Source organism: Gigantopelta aegis, chromosome 13 (assembly GCF_016097555.1).
Source record: "Gigantopelta aegis isolate Gae_Host chromosome 13, Gae_host_genome, whole genome shotgun sequence".
NCBI lineage: Eukaryota > Metazoa > Mollusca > Gastropoda > Neomphalida > Peltospiridae > Gigantopelta > Gigantopelta aegis.
This window is the reverse complement of record NC_054711.1, coordinates 24,599,744-24,622,632: the sequence shown is the minus strand read 5'-3', so window position 1 is coordinate 24,622,632 and position 22,889 is coordinate 24,599,744. Positions and strand designations below refer to the sequence as shown.

Sequence of the window (22,889 nt, the reverse complement as noted above, 5' to 3'; positions counted from 1 at the left end):
CAGTGATCCATAACTGGTTCAACAAAGGCATGGTTTGTGCTATCCTGCCTGTGGGAAGCGCAAATAAAAGATCCCTTGCTGCTAATCGGAAAGAGAAGCCCATGTAGTGGCAACAGCGGGTTTCCTCTAAAAAATCTGTGTGGTCCTTAACCATATGTCTGATGCCATATAACCGTAAATAAAATGTGTCGAGTGCGTCGTTAAATAAAACATTCCTTTCTTTCTTTTTTTTCATCTCTATAAAGCAACCACCTGTGTTTAAAGGCTACAGGGGATGTAGGACATAGTCCAGTGGCAAAGTGTGGTTGGCCTAGGATCGATCCTCGTCAGTGGACCCATTGGCTATTTCTCATTCCTCCCAGTGAACCATTTACTGGTATATCAAAGGTCATGGTATTGACATAGATCTGTGACATCAAGAGTTGCAAAAATCATGATATTTCCATCCACCCACTCCACCCGTAGCCTCTCAGTATAATTAACTATGTTGGCCATCAGTTAAAGTTTGTTTTGTTTAACAACACCATTAGAGCTCATTGATTTATTAATCATAGGCTACTGGATGTCAAACATTTGGTAATTCTGACAGGCATTAGATGCCATGCCATGAATGCAATGGATACATAATCAGCTATCAATGCCTATAGTCCTTCCCACAGACACACGCCTTTTTTCATACTATCAAATTTACTATGGTACAAGTTATTTATTTATGAGTGATCATTTTTAAAATTGCACACAAAAATCATAATTTTTTGTTGTTTCCAAAATACTTTTATTTTTCTTCTGACGTCAAACCAAACTGAAATTATTTACAAAACATTTTATTTTTTTCAGGTTGATGGGATAAACTATAGACGACTTTATGGCTGGATTGCGTACTGTATAAAAAGTTAAAACTGAACTCACCACATCTTTCCCATTGACGGACCACTGGCCAGTGTCTCCAGTGATCACACATTCCAGCACTGCCTTGCCTAGATGACTTACTGTTGGTTTGCGTACTGAATACAATCTGATTAAAATTAGCTCTACTGGTCTACCAGTAGATCTAACAACATTGCGTGGACTCCCATGTCCAGGTGACATTTCATCTAGTATAAATAAGAATTTAAATATCGACCAATTACACTTCGCCTTTTATAGCATTATTTGGGAGCATACAAATTCCAAAAATATCAGGCTAGACTATTTATGCAATAGGCGAACTTGTTGGTCTATTTCAACATTAAAAAACAAGGGGAAAAGTGCAGTAATAAACTCTGGATTGTATACTAGTATAAACAGATTTTATGGCTATACTATTACAGGGGGTGGGGGGGTTCGTCTTGAAACAAATTTTATATAAAATTTTATACTAAAATTAGTTTCCGGCATACTTTGTAATTCACTCGAATCATTTCGCATACCCTCGGCATAATCCCATATGTTTTTAAATTCTTTTCAAATCACTGGCATGATTTTGCAAGTAAGGTTTTGATTGGCTGAATGAAAGGTCAACTGGACATAGGCTCCAACGGGGTGCTATTAGATCCACAGGTAATAGTAATTAACCAGTGGAGCTAATTTTAATTCGATTTTTACTGAATACAAAGTTAAAACTCAACTCACCACATCCTTCCCGTTGAGGGACCACTGGACATCGTCTCCAATGATCACACATTCCAGCACTGCCTTGCTGCCATACTTCACACGCTGGTCACACAGCTTCTGCTTAACGCTCGGGGGTTGCTTAGCAACTGCATCATGCTTGCTAAGAACTGTCGATGAGTGTTGAACTGTACCATCATTTTGGTTGGCCACAGTTGTTCTTGGCTCTTGTGAAATAACTGCATTGTTATTCTGCTCGCCCAAAACATCTTTTGACTGCTGTGTAATGGCTGTACCATTTTGCTTGCCCAAGATGTTTGGTGGTTGCTTACAAAATGTATCCTCATTTTGCTTGCTCAATATGTTTGGTGGTTGCTTAGAAAATGCATCCACATTTTGCTTGCCCAAGATGTTTGGTGGTTGCTTACAAAATGTATCCTCATTTTGCTTGCTCAATATGTTTGGTGGTTGCGTAGAAAATGCATCCACATTTTGCTTGCTCAAGATGTTTGGTGGTTGCTTACAAAATGTATCCTCATTTTGCTTGCTCAATATGTTTGGTGGTTGCGTAGAAAATGCATCCGAATTTTGCTTGCTCAAGATGTTTGGTGGTTGCTTAGAAACCTCATTTTGTTTGCTCAAGATGTTTGGTGGCTGCTTAGAAAATGTATCCTCATTTTGTTTGCTCAAGATGTTTGGTGGTTGCTTAGAAACCTCATTTTGTTTGCTCAAGATGTTAGGTGGCTGCTTAGGAAATGTATCCTCATTTTGTTTGCTCAAGATGTTTGGTGGTTGCTTAGAAACCTCATTTTGTTTGCTCAAGATGTTTGGTGGTTGCTTAGAAACCTCATTTTGTTTGCTTAAGATGTTTGGTGGCTGCTTAGAAAATGTATCCTCATTTTGTTTGCTCGAGATTTTTGCTGGCTGTTTAACTAGTGTATTTCCATTCTGCTTGCTCGAGAATTTTTCTGGTTGCTTAGCAACTGTATCATCATTTTGACTGTTCCAAACTTTAGATTTCTGCAGAACTGAACTATCCTTTTGCTTGTTCAAAACACTCAGAGATTGCTTAGCAGCTATACTGTCATTCTGCTTGCTCCAAACCTGTGTAGGTTGCTTAGCAACTGAACTGTCATTTTGCTTGTTCAGAACATTTCTGAAATCCAGCTGCTTGGGTTTTGCTGGAACTTTTGCTTCAAGAGCTGCAAGCTTAGTAAGTTTATTTGAGAAGCTGCTGTTGATGTTTGGTTTGTTTTCTGGAGTAAACAGTTCAAGCAGACTGACAGCCTTTCTCATGGGCTTGTCTCGGACCAGCGAACTGTTTGGCGATTCTCTGAGCTTTGGTCTGTTAACTTTCTCTTGAATTCTGTTTGATGAGACACCTGCCATGGCTGAAGTAAAATTATTCCTGCTGCTTCCGAATGTCCGATTCTTCAACCCATCCCTTGGTAGCGATTTTGTATCAAACAATTTGGACTTCCGTGGCAGGTTATCGTCCATTTGTCCATTTGTATTCATCATCTTGACCGTCGGTTCTTCTGACGACAGATGTGAAATGCTTTTGGATACACTTCGGGAAGAAGCAAGGGAATTTTCTAATAATGTCTTAGATCCATTTTTTGCAGTTGCAGAATCGTTCTCTGCAGAAATCTGTTGGAATTTATTCAGTTTCTCTTTGATGGAAACTCCGCCTGGTTTCACTTTCTCGTTGATGGAAACTCCGCCTGGTTTCATTTTTACGTTGATGGGAATTCTGCCTGGTTTTGGGAGACTGGCTGTACAGAAAGTCCTTGATTCAGGTTTGTCATTTTCGAACTGTTCTAATCGTTTTTTCAGTGGAATAGTTTCTTTTGTCCGAGCTATAGATGATGAAAGAGAATTTTCATTCTTAGCTGGGAACATAGTAGTGGATTTTACTGAACTAATCTCTCCTTGAATTTTGTCTTTCACAATGGGAACTTCTTCATCTTTTGAGCTAAAGGGAGACAAATCTGATTTTCCTATATTACTCTTTTCCTCAATTTCAGGAACTTTTTCAACCCGTCTTGTATCTTTGTTCTCTGGATCACTAAGCACCTTCTTCATCTTTTCCATTTGTGAACCCTTTACATCACTCACAGTAGAACCAGACATCTTCTGTTCGCAGCTGGTATGTTGTACACCTGGCCTTCCCACCGTCACTGCAGAGTTACTTCCCCTGGGTAAACTGCTCGCATAAGGAACACTTTTTGCTTTCTTAAGTACACTTCTAAAATCAGTTTGTTCTGTTGCACATTTGGGAGATGACTGGGTTTCTGTTTGAAACAACTGTTTCTTCCTGCTTCCCATGGTTTGGAGGCCTAACACCGACGGTTTGTCGTGTTTTCCGCTGTGGAGGCCTAACACCAACGGTTTCTCATGTTTTCCACTGTGCGTTCGGAGGACGTTACGGAAATCATGCTGCTCGTGTTCAGTCGGGCACAACTGCTGTGCTGAATGTCGATGAGAGAGGAGTTGGTGGAAATCTTTCGTCTTGGTTTCTATGTCGGACTTTTCACAGACACTGCCAATTTGTTTTGCAGGTTTTTCAGGCACTGGTCTTTAAAACAAAATAAAAATAACAAATTACAAACATTTATATTAACAAGAGTTAAAAGAGAGAGAGAGAGAGAGAGAGAGAGAGAGAGAGAGAGAGAGAGAGAGAGAGAGAGAGAGAGAGAGAGAGAGAGAGAGAGAGAGAGAGAGAGAGAGAGAGAAAGAGATAGAGACTGAGAGACAGACAGATAGAGACAGAGAAAGACAAGAGACAGAGATAAAGCAACAGACCGACAAACACACACACAGTGCATAAAGAAAGAAAGAAAGAAAGAAATGTTTTATTTAACGATACACTCAACACATTTTATTTACGGTTATATGGCGTCAGACATATGGTTAAGGACCACACAGAGAGGAAACCTGCTGTCGCCACTACATGGGCTACTCTTTTCGATTAGAAGCAAGGGATCTTTTATTTGCGCTTCCCACAGGCAGGATAGCACAAACCATGGCCTTTGTTGAACCAGTTATGGATCACTGGTCGGTGCAAGTGGTTTACACCTACCATTGAGCCTTGCAGAGCACTCACTCGGGGTTTGGAGTCGGTATCTGGATTAAAAATCCCATGCCTCGACTGGGATCCGAACCCAGTACCTACCAGCCTGTAGACCGATGGCTAACCACGACGCCACAAAGGCCGATCACACAGTGCATAAGTGCATACGGTAGTTATGAATCCCAAAATATCTATTAAATCAGCTACCCTGTAGTGGGCGCGACATAGCCCAGTAGTAAAGCTCGCTCGATGTGCGGTTGGTCTGGGATCAATCTCTGTCGGTGGACCCATTGGGCTATTTCTTGTTCCAGCCAGTGAACCACGACTGGTACATCAAAGGCCGTGGTATGTACTATCCTGTCTTTGGGATGGTGCATATAAAAGATCCCTTGCTGCTAATCGAAAAGAGTAGCCCATGAAATTGCTACAGTGGGTTTCCTTTCTCAATATCTGTGTGGTCCTTAATCATATGTCCGACACCATATAACCGTAAATAAAATGTGTTGAGTGCACCCTGTAGCTATACACACTTGTACACCCTCCCCTGTAGCTATACACTTGTACACCCTTCCTGTAGCTATATACACTTGTACACCCTCCCCTGCAGCTATACACACTTGTACACCCTCCCCTGTAGCTATACACACTTGTACACCCTCCCCTGTAGCTATACACACTTGTACACTCTCCTGTAGCTATACACGCTTGTACACCCTCCCCTGTAGCTATACACACTTGTACACCCTCCCCTGTAGCTATACACACTTGTACACCCTCCCCTGTAGTTATACACACTTGTACACACTCTCCTGTAGCTACACACACTTGTACACACTCTCCTGTAGCTACACACACGTTTACACCCTCCCCTGTAGCTATACATACTTGTACACCCTCCCCTGTAGCTATATACACTTGTCCTTACCTTGGCTTGAGAAGGGCCCTGAAGTCTCGCAGGTCAGACCCAGTGACGTCGGTGACGACGAGAGAGGTCGAATGCGATGTCATGGTGCAGGTGTTGGTGAGACGACACAGGTATTTGCCCGTGTCTTCTTCCTTGACGTCAAATATCTCCAACACATGCTCATCGCCTTGGGAAGAACACTGTCCAAGAAAAACAACAGGAATGTGTAAATAATAGCACATTATATTGGTAAATAAAATGATCTAAAAAGACTGAGTATTTTTATCTATGACGATCTATAAAGTCTGAGTATGAAAGAAAGAAATTATTGGAATGTGTAAATGACGGCACATTATATTGGTGGATCAAAAAATCTAAAAAGACTGAGTATGGTATTTTATCTACAATGATATTGATATAAAAAGAGTGAGCACTGTCCAAGAAAAGGGTTGGAATTTGTAAATGACAGCACAATATTATATTGGTGAATCAAATGATCTAAAAAGACTGAGTATTTTATCTACAATATAAGTCCATGTACAAAATATCATCAAGTTTGAGCATCAAAGAAAGAAAGAAAAGGATCAGGATGTCTAAATGAGAGCAAAACATTATATTGGTAAAACATGATCTAAAACGACCGAATATGGTATTTTTATCTACAATATAGGTTCAGGTACAAAGATCTATAAAGTCTGAGCACTGTCCAAGAAAACGATCAGAATGTGTAAATGATAACACAACATTATACTGGTGAACCAAATATTTAAAAAGACTGAGTATGGGTTTTTGGGGTGGGTTTTTTTAATTTACAATAGAGAAAGCCTGAGTATGGTGTAACACCCATGCCTTACCTTGTATAACATGGGACAAGCATAAACAAAATTTCTAGGAATATTGAACATGGTGTAATACCTATGCAGGGCAGGACATAGCCCAGTGGTAAAGCGCTCGCTTGATGCGCAGTCGGTTTAAGTATCGATCCCCGTCAGTAGACCCATTGGGCTATTTTTCGTCACAGCCAGTACACCATGACTGGTATATCAAAGGCCATGGTATGTACTACCCTGTCTGTGGGATGGTGCATATAAAAAGATACCTTGCTGCTAATCGAAAAGAGTAGCCCATGAAGTGGTAATAGCAGGTTTCCTCCCTCAATATCTGTGTGGTCTTTAACCATATGTCTGATGCCATATAACCGTAAATAAAATGTGTTGAGTGCGTCGTTAAATAAAGTATTTCCTTCCTTTTAATATCCATGCCATATCTTGTAGAACATGGGAAAGCACTAATTGTCTACAAAGGCTGAGTATTGTGTTACCTTGTATGACATGGAACAAACACAAAAACTCTAGACGGACTGAGTATGTTGAAACTGTCATAGATCTCACTACACAGTACACTTCCGGGTGAAAGCTCATTCATCACGGTCCATTATAGTTCCTAATGGTGACACGTTACGGTTCACATATTCACTTCTTGGAAATGGTGAAGAATTAAAACAACATGTATGTTTAATGGTAAGCCTTCTGGCTGTATTTTGCCCATGTCATTTTGTAATATTGTGCATTGACCTTTTGGGACATGGGTGTATAGTGCAAGAGACAGCTGGAGTGAATCGGTTTATGAACCACCTGTTCGTACCGGTACTACAGCCAGATGCGGTCATTTAGCAAAAAGACTGAGATGGAAATGTTCTCAAGTTTGGAGTGAAAATAAATGTTTATATAATGTATGTTCGCAATGATGTATGTTGTTAGTGCCAGTGAGAACCCGTTCTATCGGCAATCTTCATTTGAATTTGGGCAATTTAACATGGGTTTCAATGGCAGATGGCATCTGTGTAGTGAAACCTTACCTTGTATGACATGGGACAAATACAAATTTCTAGACAGACCGAGTATGTTGTAAATGTTTTACCTTGTATTTGCTGCCTTCTTCGACAGGCTGACCATTGTGTTCCCAGCTGACGACTGGCACTGGATGACCTCTGACCTGGCAGCTAAACATGGCATGCGACCCCTCACTGATGGTTAACGGTTTCGGTTTAGTGATAAAATCAGGAGCAAAGGGGATTTCTACATCTGGGGAAACAATGCATAACACCATTCACAACACAAAGGGTTAATTAAACAACAACAACAACAACAACAAAAAAGAAAGAAAGAAAAGAAAAAAGGAAAGAAAGAATGAGAAAAATAAAATAAAAGAGTCAAGTAAACTAAAGGTTAGCAAACAGATGTTGAAAAAAAAATCTAAATATAGGTTTTATAAGACCAAGGAAGATAAAGAAGAAGATACAGACAAAAAGAAGAGGTTAGAAAAGGGGAGTAACTAGTGAAACATGCTCAGGAACTATTGTTGTCCGAGCGGGAAGTCATTTTCTGAAGAGAGAAAGAAGAGAAAAAGAATTCATAAATAAACATTTCTAGTTACTTTTTATCGTCTCAAAATTTAAGTTAACTCTTGTCAATGTGACTAGTATTGGGTTTTCGACATGAAAACAAAAAACTTAAATTAAATTTATGAAACGCATAGTCCTGAATAAAATATTTTTAATGAAAACTGAGTTATTAAAACCATAAAAATAAACCATTTAAATTAAACTATTTATTTCATAAAGCTTTAAGTTTTAAGATGAAAACAAAACATTTTAATTAAACTGTTGTTTTAACATTGAGTTAATAAATCATCTTTAAAAAATGAATATTTATATCCAATATATAGAGATTATTACAAAAGCTTGTGTGTCTTACTGATTGTATGACACAAGTGTCACAATTCTTGTATTGCATAAGCAAAAGCGTGTAATGCATGAATCCTAACACGAGTTTCGTAAAATCAGTATGATTTACATACAAGTCTAATATTTTTGTTATTATCCACATTATTCATATTATTATTTTTTATAAATAAGCTTGCAAAGACTGTGTCAAAACACTTCAAACATAACCAGAAGGAGATGAAGAAACAAAGTCATTTCCCAAAATGACGTCATTATGCTATAACGTCGCTTTTCAAAATGACGTCATTCATTGGTCGCCTGAAATCATTATGACACTCATGGGTCATACAGGTTATATTTCCCAATATACGTTGAACTATGTGGATAATAAAATACCACATTCCAGTTTGTCATGTGGGTGGGTGGGTGAATGCGACATGTAGCACAGTGGTAGATCTGAAGATTATGTATCAGAATTATCAGATTTTTTGTTACATCTCAGTGTTCTGTAATGATATCATTAAACAAAACAAACTATAGCTACAATTCCAGTACAATTAATAGTGTGATTTGACATTAACTAGCAATCACAAAAATAAACGATCATCGTCTATTCTCAAATTGTTATTTACAAGATGCACTACCACATGCACACACAAGTAAAAAACAAATCAACAGTTAAAATAATGATTGATACAACACAACACTGAACAGAACAAAGACATCAAACTGCTCAGTTTTAGACAATGCTGTAAATTCTACTAAATTCCAAAACACGCAAATTTATACATAAAGTTTATATTTAAGGAGAGAAAGAAAAAATAGGAAATAAGAATTAAGCAAAAAGGTTTTAAAAATTAAATAATTTTAAAGTAAAATTAAATTTTTTGCATTCAATTTATTCTTCTTCTTTTTTTAAAATAAATATTTAAAAAATTGTTACAATCGGCCTACCGACGCCGATTGATCCCAGACTGATCACCATCAAGCGAACCCTTTACCACTGGGCTACGTCCCACCCTCTTATTCTGTTTCAAAGTCAGTCTTTCATCTCGGTATAATTCGGAGATGGAGACATTGGATAAACCAACACACAAAACAAACACTTCTGAACATCAATTTGTAATACATGAATCAATGAATGTTTAACAACACCCCAGCACGAAAAATACATCAGCTGTTGGGTGTCAAACTATGGTACAATTTGTAATACAGAACAAATCTCCATTTTTATTTGTCCTATCTTGTTCATCCAAATATTTCTGTTAAAAGAGTCGATCAATATTTGAATGGTACACGTGCAGGAATTTATGCAAGGGGGTTGGTGTCCAGCCTGGTGAGTGAAATTTCTAGGATGAGGGGTCGAAACATGATGTCCCAGAAAATATATCCATAAAAGATTTGCTTGAGCAGAGGAGGGTTTACGCGTAACGGGATTCCCGTGCCGAGCAATCAAGCTTCAAGGCCGATCAAAGAAGATGCCCATTGACAGAATCAACTGTACTATTATAACTCAATAAACAATAGATGAAGCACTTTTTAATAGTACAGTTAAGTTGGCAATCAGTAATTTCTATCCCAACACCCCCTTCCCAAAACACATACTGAAAACATCCAGGGCTCGTGCTGTCGGTAACCAATTTAGCCATCGGCTAATTAAAAATAATTTTTACAAAAAAAAAATGGTGAATAACATTTTGGCTGAGCCATTTTCTATCTTGTGATGTGAACAAACGGTTACATAATCTATTCGACACCTCAAACATAATACATGTAATACCAAATATTCAATTAGCATAATAGCGATCTCACGACCGGTAACAAGAAACGGTGCTATCCAGAATACTGCGTATGCCTTACGATGTTTGCTAATTTTAATAATCAAGGTTATTAATTTTAACGGCATGCATTCGACATGTATGACAGCAATGTGACGGTGATTCAATGTCTGGAAGATATGTAACATGTTATTTTAACTTTGTAAAGACTTTGAACCAAAGTAATAAAAACAAACCGACAATGCATGTCAATTTGAATACACATGCCAGTTCAGGGCCGAAAGACATGTCGGCTATCCCAAGGGCTGAGTTCAGCCAGATCGAGCGAAAACAAAACGTTCGCTACACTGGTTTGTGCGCTTCACGTTAAACCAAATGGAGACGACGGACACCAATCAAATAGTTCGCGAACGTTAGGAAGAACGTTCGTTGGCTGAACTGAGAAAAGCTCTCGGCGTAATATACGTCACGCTTCAGAGTCAGCTAACACCCACGTGTCAAGAGACATCGTTGCGGACATTAAACAATACAATTACACAGAAGTAAATCTTGATGTAAATTTGTAAAAAAAACAATAGTTGTTTGCATCAATGAATACCTAACTGCAGTTTCGGTTATTTCCTTTGTCTTTGTTAATTTTGTACCCATGGTGGTGAGCACGCATGCAGATCGCGATCGCGGGAAATGAACATGCAGTATTTATACAAATTGCAGTTAAACGTACACTGAATTAGTTTACAATAATCATATTTGTTAGATAATGCTAGATATATATTTGTAAAACTGTGAGGTGACATTTAATAAGTTAACTGGATTTTAAAAAGACCGTAAAATTTTATTTTATTAACGAGTTGTTTGGGGGTTTTTTTGGGGGGAGAGGGGGTATAAATGGAATATACTGTGAAGTCAGCATTCTTAGCTTAGGTACAAGCAGAAATCACAACAAGCATTTAACACGACGCTGAAATCAACAGCAACAACATGGCGCAAATTATTAAATTATTGGGGGTGGGGAATTGATGGGTTATTTTCAAAAAAAGTTTTAACACCCCCCCCAAACCCCCCCCCAAAAAAAAACAAAAAAACAAAACAACCCCAACATGATTTGATGGATTGAAGGCAAACACTTAACTGTTTTCAATCCACTACCCCACTTCTTTTGGCTTGATTTTTGTGTTATAATGATGCTAAATATGTAAGCGCCTTAAACAAATCCTTGGCACAGGCCTGCCATGGTAACTGACCTCTGACCTGTGATCTATAGAACATGTTGTAATAAAGAAGGATCCATTTAACATGTCTCAACATATCTAAACAGGAAGGAGAACTCATTGGACAAATCTAAGACTATCCCATTGGTTGTTGTGATGTTCGGACCAGACTAATATCCTTAAGGAAATAGGCATTTGTTTGAGGCCAGGTGAAGTAGAAAAGAAAAAATATTTCCAATAAGGTGCATTTTAGTTACTTCTGCATTACCATAGTAACAACATACCTCGAACCTGTAATCTACAGAACGTATCTGTGTCACTGTAATCATTGTACGCCTTACAGACGTATTTAAACAATATTTCCGACTAAGTGCGTCTAAATTATTTCCTTGTTATCATGGTAACAACAACGTACCTTGGACCTGCAATCTACAGAACGTATCTGTGTCAGTGTAATCATTGTACACCTCAGATATATTTAAACAATATTTCCGACAAGATGCGTCTAAATTCTTTCCTCGTTACCATGGTAACAACAACGTACCTCGGACCTGCAACCTACAGAATGTGTCAGTGTCACCGTAATCGTTGTACGCCTCGCACACATACTCCCCGGTGTCCTGCTCAAACACCCGGGACAGGATTAGTTTACGGACATCGCCGTCGGCGACCTGCGTGTATTCAGAGTCCTGCGGCAGGATCTCGCGGTTGTTGTGGATCCAGAACACGTTGACGGGCTGCGAGCCTGGAAACACACACAACACATGCCAGAAAACAAACACAAACATGCAGCAAGCAGACGCAAAAACACAACACACACACAGTGTTACAGACCTCCCCTTTGTTTAGGTACGGTGGATCAGAGGGGCTGTGACGGCTCTAGGCCCTCCCCCACCCCAATAATTCTATTATGGATATTATTGGTAGTAAATCTGAAGACAGAGATGAATTTTACATTGCATTTCAGGACATCTAGTTTTCAAAATTTTACGGGGGATCATACCCCTGAAACTCCCTAGAAACTTTGCTTTGCACCCTCCTTTTAAGTCAGCTTCCCCCTCCCCAAATGTGTACTTGCTTCTGTTGTGCCTGAAGTTAAGTTTATGGGGAGCCATTTAAGATATTACCGTATTGATACCATATAAATTTCCATTTTAAGAGGAGCTAAAAAGGACTCTCCTTCAATAAGTCTCAGGTGAGTGATGGACAGTGAGAGTGATAGCTCTCCATAACCGGCGAGGTCTGGTGTTAATTAACGTAGTTATTTATCTATTTTATTTTTTATTTTTATTCTTAAAAATAATTTCTATAAGAAATAAGTTTTAAAAATCTAACTGTTACTGTTTTTCTTGTGATTATTTCCAATTATTACCATTTTGTATATAACCAATATAATTAACAACCCCATTCATGTTAGTGTCTTTACTGTTATTGAAGAAAATGTTACAAAACACAGAAATCAATTCAAGCCATTTATAACATTCAAAACAAAACAATTATAGCAGTGGGAGGATAAACTTAATGAGTCAGGCAACCAATGAAATTTAGAACATTTGTTTCTAATTTTCATTATTATTCATACTTACCTAGTACTAGCACAACAACTGTGCTATACAATCTGAGCTATCTGCTCCACTGCAGAATTGTCTTCCCTTGCTGGATGTATATCCATATCCATGCATGGGCAGACCATCGTTTTCAATTCTGTAGTCCTCCATTGCGTTAGTAAACTTTACGAGCTCTGCAAAACTTTTGGTTTTTTCGTTCTTTGTCAAAGTGAGATGTGTATTTAACTGTAATTGGGGTTTTTTCCTAAAACTTACCCAGACATACATTGTGTTTTGGCTTAATTGAGGTTATACATTTGTCGGAATGTCTGGCATGGCCTTATCAGGCTCGACTGGCAAGGGAAGACAATTCTGCAGTGGAGAAGATGACTCAGGTTGTATAGTATAGTTGTTGTGCTAGTACAGTAAGTTAAATATGACTATAAAGACATTACAGAATTTATTAAATAAACCAAACAAGCATCCAATAGACCTAGCTGTAATATAGGCTACAGCAAGGGATTTCAAGATGGCCAATACACTTTTAATATGCATCACACACAATAAAAATGTCACTAGCTAATCACAACAACTGGATGCAAAAATATTCACAAGATAATGTAACTCAGGCTAACAACACAACCTTTTTTGTGCTCCCTTTTTTCAAAATACATTCTTCATCTTCATATTTCATAAATATTTTATCAGTTATTTAAAATTTATTAAAATCAACATATCAATTAATTAAAATCAACTAAAATGAAAATTGTTTTAATACTGATATTTAACAAGCTCAGTTTGTAGGCTCTTAAAATTCATACCCATACCGTTCCAAAAGATAAAATTAGAAGCACATTCATTTATTAATCATCGGCTATTGGATGTCAAACGTGGTGATTTTGACATATAGTCTTAGAGAGGAAACCTGCTACATTTTTCCATTAGTAGCAAGGGATCTTTTATATGCACCATCCCACAGACAGGATAGCACATCATGGCCTTTGATAGACCAGTCCTGGTGCATGACTAGAATGAGAAATAGCCCAATGATGGGGATCGATCCTAAACTGACCACGCATCAAGCGAATGCTTTACCACTGAGATAAATCCCGCACTTCCATACTATTTCTAGTTGATTAGTTCTGAAAATACACTGGCGGGAATAAGAAATAGTAGGCATATAGCGAGCGCTTTACCACTGAGATAAATCCCGCACTTCCATACTATTTCTAGTTGATTAGTTCTGAAAATACACTGGCGGGAATAAGAAATAGTAGGCATATAGCGAGCGCTTTACCACTGAGATAAATCCCGCACTTCCATACTATTTCTAGTTGATTAGTTCTGAAAATACACTGGCGGGAATAAGAAATAGTAGGCATATAGCGAGCGCTTTACCACTGAGATAAATCCCGCACTTCCATACTATTTCTAGTTGATTAGTTCTGAAAATACACTGGCGGGAATAAGAAATAGTAGGCATATAGCGAGCGCTTTACCACTGGGATAAATCCCACACTTCCATACTATTTCTAGTTGATTAGTTCTGAAAATACACTGGCGGGAATAAGAAATAGTAGGCATATAGCGAGCGCTTTACCACTGAGATAAATCCCGCACTTCCATACTATTTCTAGTTGATTAGTTCTGAAAATACACTGGCGGGAATAAGAAATAGTAGGCATATAGCGAGCGCTTTACCACTGAGATAAATCCCGCACTTCCATACTATTTCTAGTTGATTAGTTCTGAAAATACACTGGCGGGAATAAGAAATAGTAGGCATATAGCGAGCGCTTTACCACTGGGATAAATCCCGCACTTCCATACTATTTCTAGTTGATTAGTTCTGAAAATACACTGGCGGGAATAAGAAATAGTAGGCATATAGCGAGCGCTTTACCACTGGGATAAATCCCGCACTTCCATACTATTTCTAGTTGATTAGTTCTGAAAATACACTGGCGGGAATAAGAAATAGTAGGCATATAGCGAGCGCTTTACCACTGGGATAAATCCCGCACTTCCATACTATTTCTAGTTGATTAGTTCTGAAAATACACTGGCGGGAATAAGAAATAGTAGGCATATAGCGAGCGCTTTACCACTGGGATAAATCCCGCACTTCCATACTATTTCTAGTTGATTAGTTCTGAAAATACACTGGCGGGAATAAGAAATAGTAGGCATATAGCGAGCGCTTTACCACTGAGATAAATCCCACACTTCCATACTATTTCTAGTTGATTAGTTCTGAAAATACACTGGCGGGAATAAGAAATAGTAGGCATATAGTGAGCGCTTTACCACTGAGTTATGTCCAGCCCTTTAATTAAAAATTAAAAGAAATTAACGAGGTTGTGTTGTTCGACTGAAATTACATTTGTCTTCATGTTACTATAAATAAGCACTGACCTTTGACCTCGACCACCAGCTCGACTTTATCACCGTTGTCCACTTCCATGTCGTGCAGTTCACGGACAAAAACGGGAGGCTCCCGCAGTTCATTGGAAACTGAAATCAATAAAATAATGTTCATTTCCTTTTAGATCTCTGCAGACTGAGAGGATAGTTTGATTTACTTATGCATGTCTAATTTTGCATAGCCTATTTTTTGTTTGCACATTAAATAATATAAGATATTCGTCATATATTGTCAATGTAGTTGATTCATAGTGGCATAGCCAGAAGGATTAGGGTATATCTCTCTATTTCTCTCACCCTCACCCTTTCTCCCTCACCCTAACTGTTTCTCCCCCTTCCCACCTCTCTACCTCCTCCTTTCTCTTCTCCACCTTTCTCCCATTCTCTCTCTCCCTCTCTCCATGTCTCTTTCTCCCTCTTTCCGTGTCTCTCTCTCTCTATCTCTCTCTCTCTGTGTGTCTGTCTGTCTGTCTGTCTGTGTGTGTCTCTCTCTCTCTCTCTCTCTCTCTCTCTCTCTCTCTCTCTCTCTCTCTCTCTCTCTCTCTCTCTCTCTCTCTCTCTATCTCTCTCTCTCATCTCTCATACTAACCCAAATCTGTAGTATTAAAAAAGCAGACAATAAACTCACCCTCCACAGTGATAAAGCCACTCGTCCTCAGTTCACCGAATGCTCCAGATATCACACACTCATACTGCCCATTATCCTCTTCCAGAGTTTCCGATATGGTAAGGGAGGCAATCCTGTTGTCAAACTTCGTTCGGAATTCACGGCCAGGTTTGATCTCCTTGCCATCCTTGAACCAGGCAGCAGAGCAGTCCTTCGTAGCTCCTGTTGTCATAGCAACCATATAATATTTTAAAGAGGCGATCTCCTCATTTACAAAATATAAAATACTGTATGTAGTATCCACACATAAATTACAATGGCAATATAAATGATTGAATGAATGAATGAATGAATGAATCGATCGATCGATCAACCATGCATGCATTCACTCATCCATTCATTCATTCATTCATTCATTCATTCAATCAATCAATCAATAAACAATTTATGGATGGATGACATTAGTAGGTGTATAAAAATTCTACATTTACTATAAAACACCTGTGCTAAAAGTACAAATATAAAATTTGGTAGACAATTTTGTATCTTGTCTACCAATCTTATATTGTTCTAGTTTGCGTGATATGTCCATTCCACTAATTGCTGACAAAGACTCCATGAATTCTGAGTGCTAATCTACAGTAATTAAATTTCCGTTACATTCATTACAAGTAGACATCATCCCATTGGTCCAGCCATATCAATGAGTTTGTTCTTTTGTCGATGAACGTAAAAATAACGTCAGTGAACGTCATATATGATGACGTCACTTTATATTAGTAGTTTGTCTTACTAAGCATTATCGTTTAAGAACCAAAAAATAATTCAAAATAAAAGATAAACTTTTAGTGTTATTATTAGTAAGTATGTTTCAAATTTAATTATAAGTATTTTTTGTTATTTCTTTTACATTCATCTGGGTATGAATAAATAAATAAAAATTCGCAAACTTATGTGAGAATGGCTTTGCCGCGTCACACAGTTTGCGGATATTTTTTTTGTACATATCCCAATGAACGTAAAAGAAATAACAGACAATCCTTAAATATGTGAGTTATACCTACCAGACACACGGCAGTCTATAACAACATTGCGGTCGCCCTCGGCAACAGTAATATCCTTGAGAGGTTGAACTAACGTTGGTCCTGGTATCTTTTTGTCAAGTGGACCTGTTTTCACTGAAAACAAACAAAATTTATATTAATTCATAACAAACAAAATTCATATTAATTCAGAACAACATCTAAAGCAATCAGGTTTACAGTGATCAACTTTCTGCTTTCATAAACAAATTTAAAGTTTGTTTTGTTTAATAAATAACACTGCAGAAACTACAAATCTGTTCGCAAATAGGAGTAAATATTCTGACAAGTTTAAAAACAGAATCATTAGCCTGTGGTTACCTCCTTTTTCTTATTTGACTTTGCAAACTGGCCTAAAGCATTTATTTTCTGTTGAATCTGTTTTCATTTCACTAGATAATCATAGATGTCTAAGATGAAAACACATCAGATTTTTTAGCCCAAGTCACCCAGTTATGAGCATATTCAGATAAGGGCAAAAATGTTTTAAAATTTCTTTTACAAAATCACAATGTTATGAATAACAAGTAAAGTTGGTTTTAATAGCAAATATATTTTTAATAAATGCATATTATATACTGATTTTGGAAATAATATGTACATTTAACCTATTTAAAGAAAGAAATGTTTTATTTAACGACGCACTCAATACATTTTATTTACGGTTATATGACGTCAGACATATGGTTACGGACCACACAGATTTGGAGAGTAGACCTGCTGTCGCCACTACATGGGCTACTCTTTCCGATTAGCAGCAAGGGATCTTTTATTTGCACTTCCCACAGGCAGGATAGCACAAACCGTGGCCTTTGTTGAACCAGTTATGGATCACTGGTCAGTGCAAGTGGTTTACACCTACCCATTGAGCCTTGCGGAGCACTCACTCAGGGTTTGGAGTCGGTATCTGGATTAAAAATTCCATGCCTCGACTGGGATCCGAACCCATTACCTACCAGCCTGTAGACCGATTGCCTAACCACACCGCCACCGAGGCCAGTTTAACCTATTTAGTGCACTGAGGATATACATAGTGTGTGGACATGCACTGTACTAGTTTACATTCCTCATAGCAGAAAAACTAGTTAATCCGATGAGTTACTTCCTTTTATACTTTTTCTTATGACACCAGTTCAAGCCCTTTAGCTTCAATTTGCAAAAATAGAAGGAGTTTTCTAACTTAGATTAGTTAATAGTACTGTGTAGCAAAATCATCAATAGCAAAGAGGTTAATGAGACCCAAATTTTTTTTTTTTTGATGTTGTTCAGATCAACACCGAATAATGTAATAATAGTTTCACAGGGGTGGGACGTACGTAGCCCAGTGGTAAAGCTCTTGCTTGATGCGCAGTCAGCCTAGGATCGATTTCCGTAGGTGGGCCTATTGGGCTATTTCTCGTTCCAGCCAGTGCACCACGACTGGTATATCAAAGGCCGTGGTATGTGCTATCCTGTCTGTGGAATGGTGCATATGAAAGATCCCTTGCTGCATTAAAGGGAGACTAAACTCCAACATGAGCCTTATGTGTTAAAAAGATGCATACCAACACACATACTAACACTATAAGAAATGAAAAATGCATAAAAATGTAGGTTTCCCTCTGCTGACTACAAGTAAGAATGACCAAATGTTTGACATCCAATAGCCGATGATTAATAAATGAATGTGCTCCAGTCGAAGGAAGGAAATGTTTTATTTAACGATGCACTCAACACATTTTATTCACGGTTATATGGTGTCAGACATATGGTTAAGGACCACACAGATATTGAGAGAGGAAACCCGCTGTCGCCACTTCATGAGCTACTCTTTTCGATTAGCAGCAAGGGATCTTTTACATGCACCATCCCACAGACAGGATAGCACATACCACGGTCTCTGATGCACCAGTCGTGGTGCACTGGCTGCAGTGAGAAATAGCTCAATGGGCCCACTGAATGGGGATCGATCCCAAACCAACTGCGCATCGAGCGAACGCGTTACCACTGGGCCACGTCTCGCCCCTGTGCTCTAATGTTGTCATTAAATAAAACAAACTTTATTAACACCAAATAAATAACTATAGCTTCACTCACCAAATACTTCTAAATCTGCAGACACAGATGCTTTTCCTGAAGAGTTCTCCACCGTACATTCATATTTGCCTTTATCAGACTCGGAAACTTTGTCAACCTCCAGGTAGTGGAATCCATCTTTCTCGTATATCTTGTGCTTGGAGTCATTCTCAATCGGCTCTCCGTTCATCGTCCACGACACACTCGTGTCCGGAGATCCATCGAACGACATCTTGAACACCGCTGATTGTCCCTCATCGACAAACTGTCGCCGCGGTTTCACGACAAACTCGGGGGCAACTATTTCTGGAGCCTTTCGGTTGTTCAAGTCGATTCGAAATTCCAAGCAGTCATCTGTGTCTGTTTTTCGATTGCCACCTGAAAAATTTGTTTCAAAAAATAATAATTAAGGTATATGATAGAATTTGTAAAAAAGAACAAAGTTAATAATTTTTATAGCATATAAATTAATAATAATAACACAATTTGGAGAGAAAAATAACACAATAAATTTGGTAACAAAAAACATTAAATACATGCACATAATTTAATCAGAAGTTGCAAAAATATTTAAAATAATTTAAGACAAATTGTGAATACAGCACGCAACGCAACACAACAAAACAATCAACTGGCAAACCATAGGTGGTTGTTTTAAAGTTAGTAATCACCCCAGTTGAACACACAAGTTCGGCAGTAATTATCCAACATGTTCAATTGTTGGCCCTCCTACTTCTACACTTTACTCTGGTCACACATCAACACAGACAACTGATGAAACATGCTGGAAACCATCTAGCTGACCACCTATGACTAGCTGACTTTGTTGTTGCTTTGCATACTGTACAGGCAATTTCTGGCCATATTAAACCCTGTATATTCAACATAGCTGTGTATGCACTATAGTGGCTGGAATTACGAACCCATTAACATATCGACACCCCAGTCATCTCCCAGAGAAAGATGGTATCCAACTAACAGCACTGGCATCATCCAATGCTTAAATATTTCAAAACTAATGTTTACATTTCTTCCCCATGCACCATGTGATGAAACTATTTTCAATATGTCAAGACTGGGCAACTCAGGGAAATAAAAAAAATGTGACCTCATGTTTCTGTTACAGTTATCTCAGGTCAGTGATGATAATAGCAAATACCATCATAATTAGATCATCAATAATATTATATATACTCAACAACGAAAGTTTAGCAAATATCTTTTACGACATCTAAATTTGCCATGGTTGAATAAACTTAAAAGAAAACCAGGTGGTCCTGTTGTGTTACGGGGCAAAGGTTGATGAGTTTATATTGTTTGCAAATGGTAAACATTTCAGATGTGAATACTAATTAATAAAAATAGGTTAATTTATAAATGTTATGTCATTTCTTTTAACATTAGCTAAACTTTCTTTGCTGAGTATATATTATATAACTTCTTTGCTTACACTGCAAAACCATATATACATGTACTTTCATAATTATACTTTCATCATGATACGGCCAGGGGCGGGATGTAGCCCAGTGGTAAATCGTTTGCTCGATGTGTGGTCTGTCTGGGATTCATCGCCGTCAGCTATTTCTCATTCCAGCCAGTGCAACACGACTGGCATATTAAAGGCTGTGGTATGTACCACCTTGTCTGTGGGATGGTGCATATAAAAGATCCCTTGCTGCTAATCGAAAAAGAGTAGCCCATGAAGTGGCAACAGCGGGTTTTCTCTCTCAATATCTGTGTGGTCGTTAACCATGTCTGATGCCATATAACTGTAAATAAAATGTGTTGAGTGCGTCGTTAAATAAAAACATTTCCTTCCTTCATGATAAGGCCCTCCCAAAAATATGTATGGTTCCAGTTACCTGACCGACCCCAATTTTGTTTATAAGTAATTTTTGCAGACAATAAAATTGTTTTTTTCCCAAATACTGATCTTCAAAATGGTGAGAGGATGCAGTATTTGTTTTAAATGTTACTTTATTGTTCTTTGTCAAGACCAGTTTGACAGATTTTAAGAATTAAAAAAACGTTTTTAAAAATGTTATCGCCTACCTATCTACCCTAAAAGGAAATTCACATTTAGCTGGAACCACATATTTTTTTATTTACTTGTAATGGGTCTCAGCTTTAAAATAGGCCTATATTGTAAAAAAAAAAAAAAAAAAAAAAAAAATTGCTGAGGCCTTTTCATGTGGGTAGGATGGGACGTTTACCAATTATTTTTGTCTAGATAGCCTGACAGAAATTTCCAGCAAGCCTCTGAGAATAAAAATTGGTGTTACCAGTATGCACAAACAAATTCTTTGAATTGAAGTTGTGGTAGATAATATGTTATAATATGTTATAATATGTTATATTATGTTATATTCTTTGTATGTTAAGCTAAAACAGAGATTGCAAAAAGAAAATGTTTTATGCAACAACGCACTCAACAAATTTTATTTACGGTTATATGGCATTGGACATATGGTTAAGGACTACACAGATATTGAGGGAGGAAACCCGCTGTCACCACTTCATGGGCTACTCTTTTCAATTAGCAGCAAGGGATCTTTTATATGCACCATCCAACAGACAGGATAGGAAATAACCAAATGAGCCCACCGACAGGGATCGTGCATCAAGCGAGCGCTGTACCACAGAACACTGAGCTACGTCCGGGCCCCAGGTGCGAAAAGTGTCTGTCGTCAACTTTAGTATACAGCAGTCCTCTGTATGGTGCACCCACTTGACTTGCCCTGGAGCCCAATTACTTTCTTGACAGTCATGAGTGTTGATGAATTATGTTTTCTGTACAATCAACATGCCATTGCAACAAGTGGTTGTATCACAGCCGATCTGTAACGGGTGCTCTGTGAAGTGTTCAAATTCCATTCCTGTAAACTGCAGTGACTGGCGGCAACTGTTTGCATTCCCGACTGGTGAACTATCACATTTCTCAAGTATTTGTCATTTTAAACAAAGACGCATAACTACAGGTACATTTGAATTATGTCTGCAAGTTAACTTGTTACCAACACATCGCCTTCTTTTATTTCAAAACATTCCTTGCAGCCAACCAACATATTATTTTACACAGGGCAGGTGAAATTTAAATTTAAAAAAAACAAAAAACAAAAAAACATAATTAAAATAGTTGAATCCTGTTGGCTGAAACCCAATCGGTGTTCTAGATGTGTTTGACTCATAGGTTAGTTTGACCTAACCATTTGGTTAACAACATGCAAGTGTAACTCGGGACTTCATTTTAGGTTTGACGTTGGTGTTCTAGATGTGTTTGACTCGTAGGTTAGTTCGACCTAACCATTTGGTTAACAACATGTAAGTGTAACTCGGGACTTCATTTTAGGTTTGACGTTGGTGTTCTAGATGTGACTCGTAGGTTAGTTCGACCTAACCATTTGGTTAACAACATGCAAGTGTAACTCGGGACTTCATTTTAGGTTGACGTTGGTGTTCTAGATGTGTTTGACTCGTAGGTTAGTTCGACCTAACCATTCGGTTAACAACATGCAAGTGTAACTCGGGACTTCATTTTAGGTTTGACGTTGGTGTTCTAGATGTGACTCGTAGGTTAGTTCGACCTAACCATTTGGTTAACAACATGCAAGTGTAACTCGGGACTTCATTTTAGGTTTGACGTTGGTGTTCTAGATGTGTTTGACTCGTAGGTTAGTTCGACCTAACCATTTGGTTAACAACATGCAAGTGTAACTCGAGACTTCATTTTAGGTTCGACGTTGGTGTTCTAGATGTGTTTGACTCATAGGTTAGTTCGACCTAACCATTCGGTTAACAACATGCAAGTGTAACTCGGGACTTCATTTTAGGTTTGACGTTGGTGTTCTAGATGTGTTTGACTCGTAGGTTAGTTCGACCTAACCATTCGGTTA

General features: G+C 38.1%; 1 protein-coding gene across 12 annotated transcripts in view; it reads right to left on the bottom strand.

Annotated features, from left to right (window-relative positions):
- Positions 1 to 22,889, bottom strand: part of LOC121387359 (myosin light chain kinase, smooth muscle-like) — a 165,584-nt gene that overhangs the window by 39,730 nt on the left and 102,965 nt on the right. For 11 of the 12 annotated variants that reach the window (XM_041518417.1, XM_041518416.1, XM_041518418.1 and 8 more), the window contains 8 exons: positions 19,018 to 19,374; positions 16,924 to 17,037; positions 15,881 to 16,081; positions 15,244 to 15,342; positions 11,826 to 12,026; positions 7,488 to 7,651; positions 5,589 to 5,767; positions 1,612 to 4,168 (listed from right to left, as the gene is read on the bottom strand). In XM_041518417.1, the coding sequence (XP_041374351.1) occupies positions 1,612 to 4,168; positions 5,589 to 5,767; positions 7,488 to 7,651; positions 11,826 to 12,026; positions 15,244 to 15,342; positions 15,881 to 16,081; positions 16,924 to 17,037; positions 19,018 to 19,374 (3,872 nt within the window). The remainder of the gene's footprint in view (positions 1 to 1,611; positions 4,169 to 5,588; positions 5,768 to 7,487; positions 7,652 to 11,825; positions 12,027 to 15,243; positions 15,343 to 15,880; positions 16,082 to 16,923; positions 17,038 to 19,017; positions 19,375 to 22,889) is intronic. The other variant, XM_041518421.1, reaches the window with a different exon arrangement.